This window comes from Cynara cardunculus (genome assembly GCF_001531365.2).
Source record: "Cynara cardunculus var. scolymus isolate 2C chromosome LG 5, CcrdV1, whole genome shotgun sequence".
Classification (NCBI taxonomy): Eukaryota; Viridiplantae; Streptophyta; class Magnoliopsida; order Asterales; family Asteraceae; genus Cynara; species Cynara cardunculus.
Genome location: NC_037532.1, coordinates 34,393,171 through 34,404,226, shown reverse-complemented (window position 1 = coordinate 34,404,226; position 11,056 = coordinate 34,393,171). Strand labels below are relative to the sequence as shown.

Below are 11,056 nucleotides of genomic sequence, written 5' to 3'. Positions count from 1 at the left end.
TATATATATATATATATATATATATATATATATATATATATATATATATATATATATATATATCCAGTAGCTTTATACGTTTCATTCCTTTTAAGATAACTTTGTTTTTGATATTTTAACCTTTTTCTTTTGTTCTGTTTTGTGGTTGGTTACTTAATTGGTTTTGCATTGAGAACCCTAACAACAATCCACATAAGAGACACAAAACACCATTTGGGTTCAAGTGTTTGGATTGTTTCGTTCAACAAAAGTGTGACTCGAATTTCATAAAACCAAAAGCAAAAAGTAGTAGACATACATACATGCATGCATGCCTTTTTTTTCCCCTTTAAAACTACAACAAGAATGTGGATTTTGGATGTTTCTTTATGTGTTTTTAGTGTTGTTTCAATATAATTTCTGTAAAATCAAAAAGGAAAAGTTGTAAATTTTCAAAAATAATTATATCCATTTTTACCAGTTTATTTATTTTAGAGATTTCAGTATTAATTATATTATTAAGATATTTAATATCTCAATAAATTTTATACTAAAATTACAATTTTATTGATGGAAACAATAAATAAATTTCTATCTCTTCAGCATTTAACTTTGGAGAATTCTTTTATCCAAAAAGAGAAAAAAAAACTTTAATAATATTACTGATAAAAAAAAGGTATTGAGATGATAAAATTATAGAATATTTTAATAATATTACTGATAAAACATCTAAAGTAGAGAAATTGTTGGAGCTGAATGTAATTCATTTTAAAAAATTTAATTTTTATTCTCTATTTTAGATCAATTATAGATAATTTGTTGGAGATGTTCTTAGCCATCATTGGATGACGTAATGGAGTATTTAATAGGAATTAAGTTTATAAAACCAACAGCTTAAATTCCTATATTCTAGCCTTACACTTTTTAAAAAAATATCATATAAAAAGACCAACAAGACGATTTTGTTTCTTGTGTAATATCAAATTGTCTAACTTTATAGATGATTGTGGTACATTATCAAACTTTCTAGCATTTGACTGCGGATCACTGAACGCTTTAGCCGCACACTTAAACGACCCAGTTCCGAAGAGTTTTCTGTTGATTATACAACTTAAATCTTTTATGTGATAGAAGCATAAAAGGGATTTTTTTGGTCATATTAATTCTTGATTAATACATTAAAATGCATATATGAAATAATACCAAAATGAGATCATAATCTTATAATTTGTCTCCTTCTTGGAGTAATAAACCAAAGGATGAAACTTATAACACCTTTTAGGTCCATTATTTTCACATGGGTGTGTGTTTTTTTTCAAATTAGAAACTTATAATAATAATTTAATTTAAAGATTTATGCATTTCCATACACCTTTTTGGCAAACAGAGTTGGATGCAGGTTGCAGGTTGCAGGTGTATATATAAATGGTGGTATGGGACAAAGGTGGAAGAAGATGGTCACCAACTCCCACTTGCCTGCAACAAAGAGACTCTAGAAAGAAAGCAGAGATTTGGGCATAATTTCTTGCTTTCTTTCTGATTTTTCTACAAGTAATGAGCATATTCATTATGAATTGATCTTTATTCATTCATTCATTGAAACCCTTTTCTTTTTTCTCAAACCCCTTTTGATATCTCTATTGTTTAAGCATCTAAAATAGGAATCTTTGTTGTTGTTCTTCCAACAAAAGTTCACAAATACGAAAGACCCAAAAAGGAAGTTGTAAAGATTTGTGTGAAGTTTCTTCAGGATTAAGGCTTACACATTGGACACAGAGATGAACCCTCTTTCCTTTGCCATTCTTTGAGCTTCTTTTGTGTTATGCGAGAAGAAAAGTTGGGGTTTTGACCTTGATTTCAGAGGGTTTTGGGACCCATTTCTTATTTGCGATTGTGGGTCTATAAGAGCTTTCTTCTTGGATAGTGGTGGTAATTTGTTTCTACTGATCCATTTTTAACCATTTTTGCATCTTTTTTTTTCTAACTGTTTGCTGATATTGGTAGTGATTTGTGTTTTGGTATGCAGAGATGAATGTTGAGTGTAGTACCAGTAGTAGCATGGCTGAAGTGGGATCAGCGACCGGTATTCACAAACGTTCTAAAAGGTATCTGTTGGATTTCTTGTGAATATGGTGAATAACACTGACTAGAAATGACTTATGAAGCTGTACAAACAAAATTTTGGGTATTTATTCATCTTTTTACTGTAATCATGGGGACAAAACATGGCATTGTGAAGAACACCCACAAATTTGAATAGAAAATTTGGGGGGGGGGATATTTATTCATTGATTAATTTCTTGTGAATAAACATGGCATTGTGAAGAAAACCCACGAATTTGAACAGAAAATGAAGGGATTTTTTTTTTGGGGGAGGGGGGATCATGGGTACCTGTGAATTGTGTGAAATCTTGAATATGTGCCTCCAAGAATCATCTTGTTTCTTTCCTTGCACATTCTTGTGGAAATTTCTGCAGTTTTTTATGAACTCTATTCATTACTTTTTTCTTCATTATTCTGTCATAAAGACTCTTATTAAGTTATGGTCAACACCATTCTTATTAACCTTCATTTACACTTAACAATGGCAGCTTTCTAGACAAGAGTAAATTTGAAGAAGATGGTCTTCAACCTTCTGACAGACTTAAATTAGTAAGTATGCTTTCTCTAAATCTGTTATCTTCATGAATAAGAAAAGATCCATGTTCTTGCTTCAGTATGGATTAAGTCGTCTGTATGGATTAAGCTAAACTATTGTTCGGTTGTTGAACTGGAACTCCTTATAAACCCTGCTCGTCGTTTGGGAAAGAATGATTGCATATTAATACTCAATTTGATTGTCTAAATATATGATTTTTTGTATGCAATATCAGGACAAGGGACACTCAGAGAACTGTGTGAATGCCAAGAAGAATCACTTGCCTAATGCAGAAGTTCAGAACTCTTTGAGGGATGAGGTGCAATTGTACACATGTTTGATCTATAAAGTCAACAACTTTGACCCTTTACAACCCTTTTCGTTTCTTCTCAAATTCATAACTTTTATCCGGTCTTTAGATATTGCAGCTCGAGAAAAAATTACAAGATCAAGTTTGCGAGCGTGGTGCGTTAGAACAAGCATTAGGCTATGGGTCTTCTGTTGATATTGCAAATCAAGCCTCTATTCCTAAGGTAAATTGTTCTCCTTTGATGGAACCATAAACCCTTATTCACATGTGAATAGATTTACCGCTAAATGCACTACAACAAAATTGGCTTTATATGAGCGCCATATATGTCTAAATATTTTAATAAACTACTTTATAGGACTTCAGTTTATAAGACCAAACAATTGTGCGTCTATGTAAAGGTGTTATAATACGTTGATAGGACATTTTCGTGCGTTCTAACAGGTTTTTTTTGACACTTTTGAGAAGTATTCTATGAACACATCTTTTTTACAGAAGACTTTATTTTTATAAGACACTTTTTCATATATTGTTATATAAAAAGACTAATAACACGCTCAATTTCAAGCCTGTCCTAAAAAAGTTTGTTAGGACGCCCAAAAGCGACTTATTAACTTATCGTGTGGTCCTATAAAATTAAGTCTTATAAAACAATCTATTAAGACATTTAGACATATTTGGTGTCCTATAAAGTCGATTTGTTGCAAGTGATGTAAGTTGTTGAATTTTGTACGTAGATCGTTCTATCTTCATAGTGTTCCACTTAAAATTATTGCAGCCGGCAACAAAGCTTATTAAAGAAATTGCGGTTCTAGAATACGAAGTTTCACATTTGGAGCAGTATCTTCTGTCGTTATACCGAAAGGCATTTGATCAACAAATTTCGTGCCCATCTCCGTTAAGAAACGTTCAAAGATTAAAATCGCCATTAATTACTCCAAGAGGGAAGTATCTTGAAAGTTGCAGGGCGGATATCTCGTTACAAGCCAATTCATGGCAAGAAGCCAACGGATGTTCTGGAGAAGAAGAAGACCAACTTTTAGATTCTGGTGTTCAACATTGTCACTCTTCGGTAACTAGACCTTCTCCGGCGGAGATTCTTGGCAAAGCGTTGCGTGCCTGCCGCTCACAACCACCATCCATGGTGGAGGTACCTTCGCATTTCTACAATACATGTTGTTTTCATCTTAAGTTATGTTCAGCAACCATAAGCTAGCTTATTTTTAGAGCTTATTGAAAAAATCGTGTTTGGTTAGCCATAAACTAGCTTATAGCGTTTTAATAAGCTCCAAAGGTTTTTCCACTTTTTTCCGCATATACCCTTTATAAATTTCCAACTAGTTTTTCCAAAATGTCTTTTTTAAGTCATTTTACATTGTCATCTAGCTTATCAACTAGTTTTTACCAAACATGACTAGTTTATCAGTCAACAACTAGCTTATTATTAGCTAATAGCTAGTTTTTCTGCTAGTTTTTCCACTTTTTCTTTCCAATTATGCCCTTCATAAATTTCCAACTATTTTTTCAAACATGTCCTTTTAGGTCAATTTCACATTGTTATCTAGCTTATCAGCTAGCTTTTACGAAACATGACTATGACTAGTTTATCAGCTAGCTAGCAGCTTTTCAACTAACAACTAGCTTATCTGCCAGTTTGCTAAATATAGCCTTAGAATGTTGTAAATACGTCATATTAAGTTTATGAATTCATATGGTTACCATACAGTATGCGCAAACAACTTCCGGCGTAATTAGTCTAGCGGAGCATCTTGGCACTAGAATATCCGATCACATTCCCGAGACACCAAACAAGCTTTCAGAAGATATGGTCAAGTGCATGTCGGCTATATACTGCAAGCTTGCTAACCCACCACTCGTGAACCATGGCCTCTCGTCTCCCACATCATCTTCATCATCCACGAGCGCTTTCTCGCCAACACACCACTCCGACATGATTTGGGGTCCGGGGTTTCGAAGAGATTCACCGTCTTTCGATGTGCAGTTAGATAACCCTTTTATGGTTCAAGGGCTTAAGGAGTTCAGCGGACCTTATAGTACAATGGTCGAAGTTCAATCTCTTTATAAAGACAATCAAAGACTTGATGAAATCGAACACATGTTGCAACACTTCAGGTGATGAAATAAAGACACCTCGTTACAACATAATCGGCTTTATAGGACGCCAAATATGTCTAAATGTTCTAATAGACTGCTTTATAGGACTTAAGGTATCTGTTGGACTCACAATTGGTTGGTCCTATAAAACTTAAGTCCTACAAAACAGTCTATTAGGACATTTAGACATCTTTGACATCCTATAAAGCCGATTTTGTTGTTCTGCCTTGTCGCAAATTTCTTCCGGTTTTGTTTATTTGAACGAAATCGTCTTGTTGTAGGTCACTTGTTTCTCGATTAGAAGAAGTACATCCGAAGAAACTGAAGCATGAAGAGAAGCTCGCCTTTTGGATTAACGTACATAATGCATTGTTGATGCATGTATGATCCTCATCCATCGAATCGTTGCTTCAATCTTCGATTAGTTTTTAAGCACGATATATAAACTTTTTATGTTTTTGTCTACTAACAGGCTGTTTTGGCTTATGGAATCCCACAAAACAATATGAAGAGGGTCTTTCTGTTATTGAAGGTAAGAAAGGGCCTTGTTTGTTAGATTTATCTGTTGGAGTCCCATATCTGCTAGACTTGGACCCTTTTTTATATAAATATAAGTTTCTTTTGGAAAGTAATCCATTGGGGGGTCCATATATTCTTACATGGTATCAGAGCCAAGATCTGCCATTTAAGGGACCGGCACTCTAGGGGAATTTGTACCCATCAAGCCCCTTCTCGACATTCTAGGAGGGGGCTCAAGGGCTCTTTTGAAGAGTAATTTAATGGAATTCCATATATTCTCACATGATATCAGAGCCGATGTCCACTATAGGGACTCAACGTGCGCGGGCAATTTGTACCTGTCTAGGCCCCTCTCGACATTCTAGGACTATTTGTGTCATCTAGCCTCCGTTAGAGGGGGATCAAGGGATGTTTTGGAGAGTACTTTAATGGGTTTCCACATATTTTCACATGATATCAGAGCCTAGGTCTGTCATTTTAGAGACTCGATACTTTGGGGTAATCTATACCTGTCTAGCCCCCTCTCGACATTCTATCTGTGTCTTCTAGTCTTTGTTAGAGGGGGCTCAAGGGCTCTTTTGGAGAGTAATCTAATGGGGTTACACATATGCAGGCTGCCTATAACGTTGGTGGTCACATCGTAAGTGCAGATGTCATTCAGAGCTCGATTCTTGGATGTCGAATGGCTCGGCCTGGACAGGTAGATTCATGGTTTTCGTTAAGAATTATATCATTTTTGAACGGTTTTCATAACTTTCTAACGTTTAGTATGATTATGGAGCTTAAGATGGTTGTTTTTCATATTTGCAGTGGCTTCGATTGTTATTATCTTTAAGAACGAAACTCAGAGCAGGAGATGATCGTCAACACTATGCAATCAACCATCCAGAACCACTTTTGCACTTTGCCCTTTGTTCGGGATGCCATTCTGATCCTGCGGTAGACATCTTTATGTTTGACTATCATAAGTTGGCTTATTTTTTGAGCTTTTTTGAAGATACCCGTGCGGTAGCTGCTTTTTGAACCACCGCCTTAAAGTAGCGTTTCAATAAGCTCCAAAAACTTTTTTCCAATTATATTTTCAACATGTTCTTTTAGGTCATTTTACACTGTCATCCATCTTATCAGCTAGTTTTTATCAAATAATACTAGCTTATTAGCCAACAACAACCAGTTTTTCAGCTAGTTTTTGTCAAACTTTACTAGTTTTTCAGCTAGCTTTTCAGCCGGTTTGCGATCATAAGCTAGTTTTTATAAAAAGTTACTAGTTTTTTAGCTAGCTTATCAGCCAACAACTATTTTTATCAAGTGTTACTAGATTTTCAGCTAGCTTATTAGCCAACAACCACTTTTTCAACTAGTTTTTACTAAATGTTGCTAGTTTATCAGCCAAAAGCAAACGTTTCAGCTAGTTTGCCTTTATCAGCTAGTTTTTATCAAACTATACTAATTTTTCAGCTAGCTTATCAACCAACAGCCAGTTTTTCAAGCTAGTCTGCCAAACATAACTTTAACTTGCACGAGTCTTGAACAATGGTGTTCTTGCAGGTCCGTGTTTACACCCCGAAACGAGTGTTCCTAGAGCTAGAAACAGCGAAAGAAGAGTTCATCAGGGCTACATTCGGTGTAGGAAAGGATCAAAGAATTCTTTTACCGAAGATCGTTGAAAGCTTTGGGAAAGATTCCGGATTATGTGCAGCTGGCGTGATCGAGATGATCCAACTTTGTTTACCGGACACATTTAGAAAAAGCATAAAGAAACATCAGATGGCTAAATCGCGTAAGAAGATCGAATGGGTTCCTCATGATTTTGCTTTTCGGTATCTGATTTCTAAAGATTTGGTGAACTGAATCTTCGGTTCCGCCATTGATGAAGCTTCAAGCTTTTGAGTTGTGTTCTTGCTTTCTACGGCAATGGTTCAATGATTCACAACAGGTAATGCAATGTATATTATGGGCAAGGGCGAAAATTAAATGCATCAAAATGTAACGAAGTTTCGTGTAATTTCTATTTAGGGCAAGGAAGATTTTTTTTCTCAATCAATATAACAGAGGTTCAAATTTTCCGTAGCTATTTTGACCAGTAATTTACTGATTTTATAACATTTAATAGCGTGGATATTTGTTTATGAAACACAAAATAAAGTTTGTTTAACTTAACGAGTCGAGCTTCATAAAACCAATGTTCACACTCGAGTCGTGACGAGCTGAGTCATTCGGCCATACACTTTTTTGAGCCAAACATATTTATATGCTTACAAATTATATATTTAAAATATAAAAAATTATCAACCTTAGTAAATAAACGAGTTAATCAATCCCGAATTCAAACTCATATAACCAACATCGAGTTCGAGCTCAAACATTGTAAAAATATTTGAGCTCGAGCTCGACCCGATTTTTGAAAAAAGTTACTCTAACTCGAGCTTGATATTATTTTTTGAGCCGAGCTCGAATAACCAGCTACTCGGTTCGACTCAATTTAATGCAATTTACCATTTAAAAAAGTCTCCATTGCTTTTCTTCCATGACCTATATAACGCAATAGTTGATTGTACAAGGTGCATTGAAAGTTGTACATTGTGCTAGATTCATCACTATTATTATTGGACAATAGAGTACAACTCATTACTGCATCTCCTAAACATAATCATCAATAAGGGCTTTCTCCGATCACATTCCCCGGTGGATTATAGAAGCAAATCGCCAAAGTCGACTGATCTTGAGCGCATCTCGCCAGAGAACAACCTAGCTCCTCCGAATGCCGCCACACCACCTGCGTATACACCCCACAACGGTGGTTCGCCGCACACGAATTGTTGGCGTAGCTGTAATACGCCTTCTCCGACACCCAATTTTCCACGACTCTCGCCGGCGTCACCACCTCCTGGGAGGCCCACATCTGGTTGCCGCCGTACTTCCCGCTCGTTAAATTCGCAAAGCGGCAGTTTTCACGGTCTCTCTGGAACCGGACCAGTAAGCTCGTGGCTTTAGCCAGCTGAAAGTTCCACCGGAGTGGACTCACACCCACTTCGGCTCTTGCTTTGTTGTGAGCGTCTAAGTACTCCTTACCGTCGGCCGGAACCGCCGGCGGTGGAGGTGCTTGTGCGGCGGCGCGCCATAGAAGTAGTGTTAATACCAGCAAAAGTTTATTCATTTTTGTACTAATCGAAAAAGTCCGATGGGGGATACGTTTTATTTATGGGTTCAGTTGGGTGAATTGACATTATTACCCTTTTGGCAGTTGGCAAATGGCACCCACGTGATGTGATTTAAATTTGGTAGCCGCACGTGAATATTTTTTGGAAGTTGCCACCGGCGGGCGGCGGGTCAATCACTCTATCCTTTAACTATGATGGATCCGACCCAAAAAAAGATCCGGCCCAAAACTGGATATTTGCCATTTGGTTACTTATTGGGCTTATTAAATAAGCCATTTAATGCATTAAAGATGTTAATGTTACCCATTTACCCGGTCCATTGAAAGTAGACCAATGGCAAAAATTGCACTTGTTTCTTTTTTTTTTTTTTATCAACCTGGATATTCAACCCGCTATGCGAGTTGACTAATCCCAAGGAAACCACCTGCTTTGCAGATAGACCGGAGTCACCGCATTTGAACCTCCGTGGCCACAAGGGGATTTTTATTCCTTCTTGGATTTGAACCTAGGACCTCTGGTACTTTTCATCTTTGGAGCCAAGCTCAAACTAATCATGCACCACCCTTATGGTACTCGTCTCATTCTTGGTCTTTTAAAGAAAGGAAAAACGAAATGAGAACCCAAATAAGTTCTATTATTCTCATGTCTTACAAGTAGAGATGCAAAAAGTATAGGCCTTCCAAATCCATTTTCAATAAGCAAAAAGAAGGCCCGGTTTTTTAAGCCGAGACAGGTTGAGCCAGGACTTTAGGGTTCAAAGAGCGTTTGGTAGGATTTTGCAGGCTTAATTGGGTTATTTCAGGTTTAACCGTGTTTTTTCAAGCTTTTCTGGGTAAGGTTTTTTTGAGCTAGCCTTGCCCCCAAAAAAATTGGCCTAATCGAGCTTTGAGGCCTTGTTTGGACCGGGATTTTTTGGGTCAGGCCTCAGACTTGGTTCTTTTATGCATCTCTACTTAGAAGGGTATTTTTGGAATTCTTTATTTTATGTCTTGAGCTGGTCATTTTTGGTATCATCTTGTTCGTTGTACTTTGTGATAAGTCATGTGTTTTGCAAGTCTGGTGTAAATTGTCTCATTTGACCTATGAATACAACTTATATTCCAGATTTAAACCTAACTTATGAATCCTTACGGTTTCCTATAGTATTTAGATGTTTTTTTTTTATTATCCTTACAGTTCTTTATCACGTAATCTGAAATGGCATCTGTTGTTTAATTGATGTCTCCAACAATCATATCCTAACAATAAATGAATCATATGATGTTGATTCGGTAGCACAATGTAATGTTTCCATAAAAATGGATGGTTGAAGTAAGAGTTGGTGCAAGGTGCCCAAATCGGGCAATAGGAACCCACTTTAATAAGGCCAAACTAAACCCGAATAAAACCAAACCAAACTAAATCTTAATAAACCAGACCAAACTGTATATTAGCCATCCACCAGTTCTTATGGATGCATGAAAACCAGTTGTGTAGCACGATGTTGTATATTAAGATGCCAACCGTTGAATAATTTTTAGGCAAAGTGTTTAATTAGGATTATACAAGTACTTGCAACTTGCACAACGCATATATATTGTATTTGAATTTTACCCATGGGAATTGTATAATGCAGTAGACAAATGCATCAATAGATATATTTTGTACGACTGCAATGCATAACTATAAAGTCATTAAAGCATAGACATACGCCTAATACAAGTCATTCATAGTAACAATAGTTTGGGGCTGTTTACTAAACACTTATTTGGTAAGTACTTGTCAGATAAATTTCCTCATCGAATGAACATGAGAATGGTCAAGAATCATGCCGGGTAAGAGCGATAAGAATGATGGAGAGTCTTACCCGGTAAGTGAGGATGGCGCCTCTTACTCCGGTAAGTTCTTACCCACTAAATTGTTGCATTCGATATATTTTAATATACTAAAATATTGACTCCTATTGGTAAGCGCTTACCGGGTAAGCAATTGGGTAAACGGCCCTTAACCTTTGGATTAATTTGAAAATGCTTCACCCTTACACATTTGGATTATATACATATATATACATGTGCACACACACATACACACACGCATATATATATATATATATATATATATATATATATGTATGAATGTATTTTCTGATGGTCATAACTTGCTTGATATGGAAAGTATCTTGAAATCAACTAAAAAATAAAAAAAGTCCCTTGAAATGGTGTCTAATAAAAACACGTTAGACGACTTTGGAACGCTTTGATCCATCCTAAAGGTACACCCACTCAGACAAAAATCTTGAGGAGCATCCTAGACTATGCACAAATTAATTCAAACCGTAAGACATCAGTTCTAATA

The 11,056-nt window shown here is 36.1% G+C and overlaps 2 protein-coding genes across 2 annotated transcripts; one reads left to right on the top strand and one right to left on the bottom strand.

Moving 5' to 3' along the window:
- Nucleotides 1-2,007: 2,007 nt before the first annotated feature.
- On the top strand, nucleotides 2,008-7,566 carry LOC112513032. The gene is made up of 11 exons (XM_025119154.1): nucleotides 2,008-2,084; nucleotides 2,571-2,631; nucleotides 2,853-2,936; nucleotides 3,037-3,150; nucleotides 3,706-4,077; nucleotides 4,654-5,060; nucleotides 5,324-5,423; nucleotides 5,515-5,574; nucleotides 6,175-6,261; nucleotides 6,372-6,500; nucleotides 7,110-7,566. The coding sequence occupies exons 1-11, from the start codon at nucleotides 2,008-2,010 to the stop codon at nucleotides 7,410-7,412; spliced, it is 1,794 nt and encodes a 597-aa protein (XP_024974922.1). The 3' UTR covers nucleotides 7,413-7,566.
- Nucleotides 7,567-8,109: 543 nt separating this feature from the next.
- LOC112513535 (STS14 protein) lies at nucleotides 8,110-8,718 on the bottom strand. The gene has a single exon (XM_025119826.1). It carries the CDS (start codon nucleotides 8,716-8,718, stop codon nucleotides 8,215-8,217), a length of 504 nt encoding a protein of 167 aa, XP_024975594.1. The 3' UTR covers nucleotides 8,110-8,214.
- Nucleotides 8,719-11,056: the final 2,338 nt, after the last annotated feature.

What these genes read in the sequence shown, in the direction of transcription:
- LOC112513032 (XM_025119154.1), top strand. Translation starts at nt 2,008, where the DNA reads ATGAATGTTGAGTGTAGTACCAGTAGTAGCATGGCTGAAGTGGGATCA. An exon ending in CACATGTTGCAACACTTCAG is followed by an intron (nt 5,061 to 5,323) that starts GTGATGAAATAA and finishes GTCTTGTTGTAG; the next exon opens with GTCACTTGTTTCTCGATTAG. An exon ending in GAATGGCTCGGCCTGGACAG is followed by an intron (nt 6,262 to 6,371) that starts GTAGATTCATGG and finishes TCATATTTGCAG; the next exon opens with TGGCTTCGATTGTTATTATC.
- LOC112513535 (XM_025119826.1), bottom strand. Translation starts at nt 8,718, where the DNA reads ATGAATAAACTTTTGCTGGTATTAACACTACTTCTATGGCGCGCCGCC.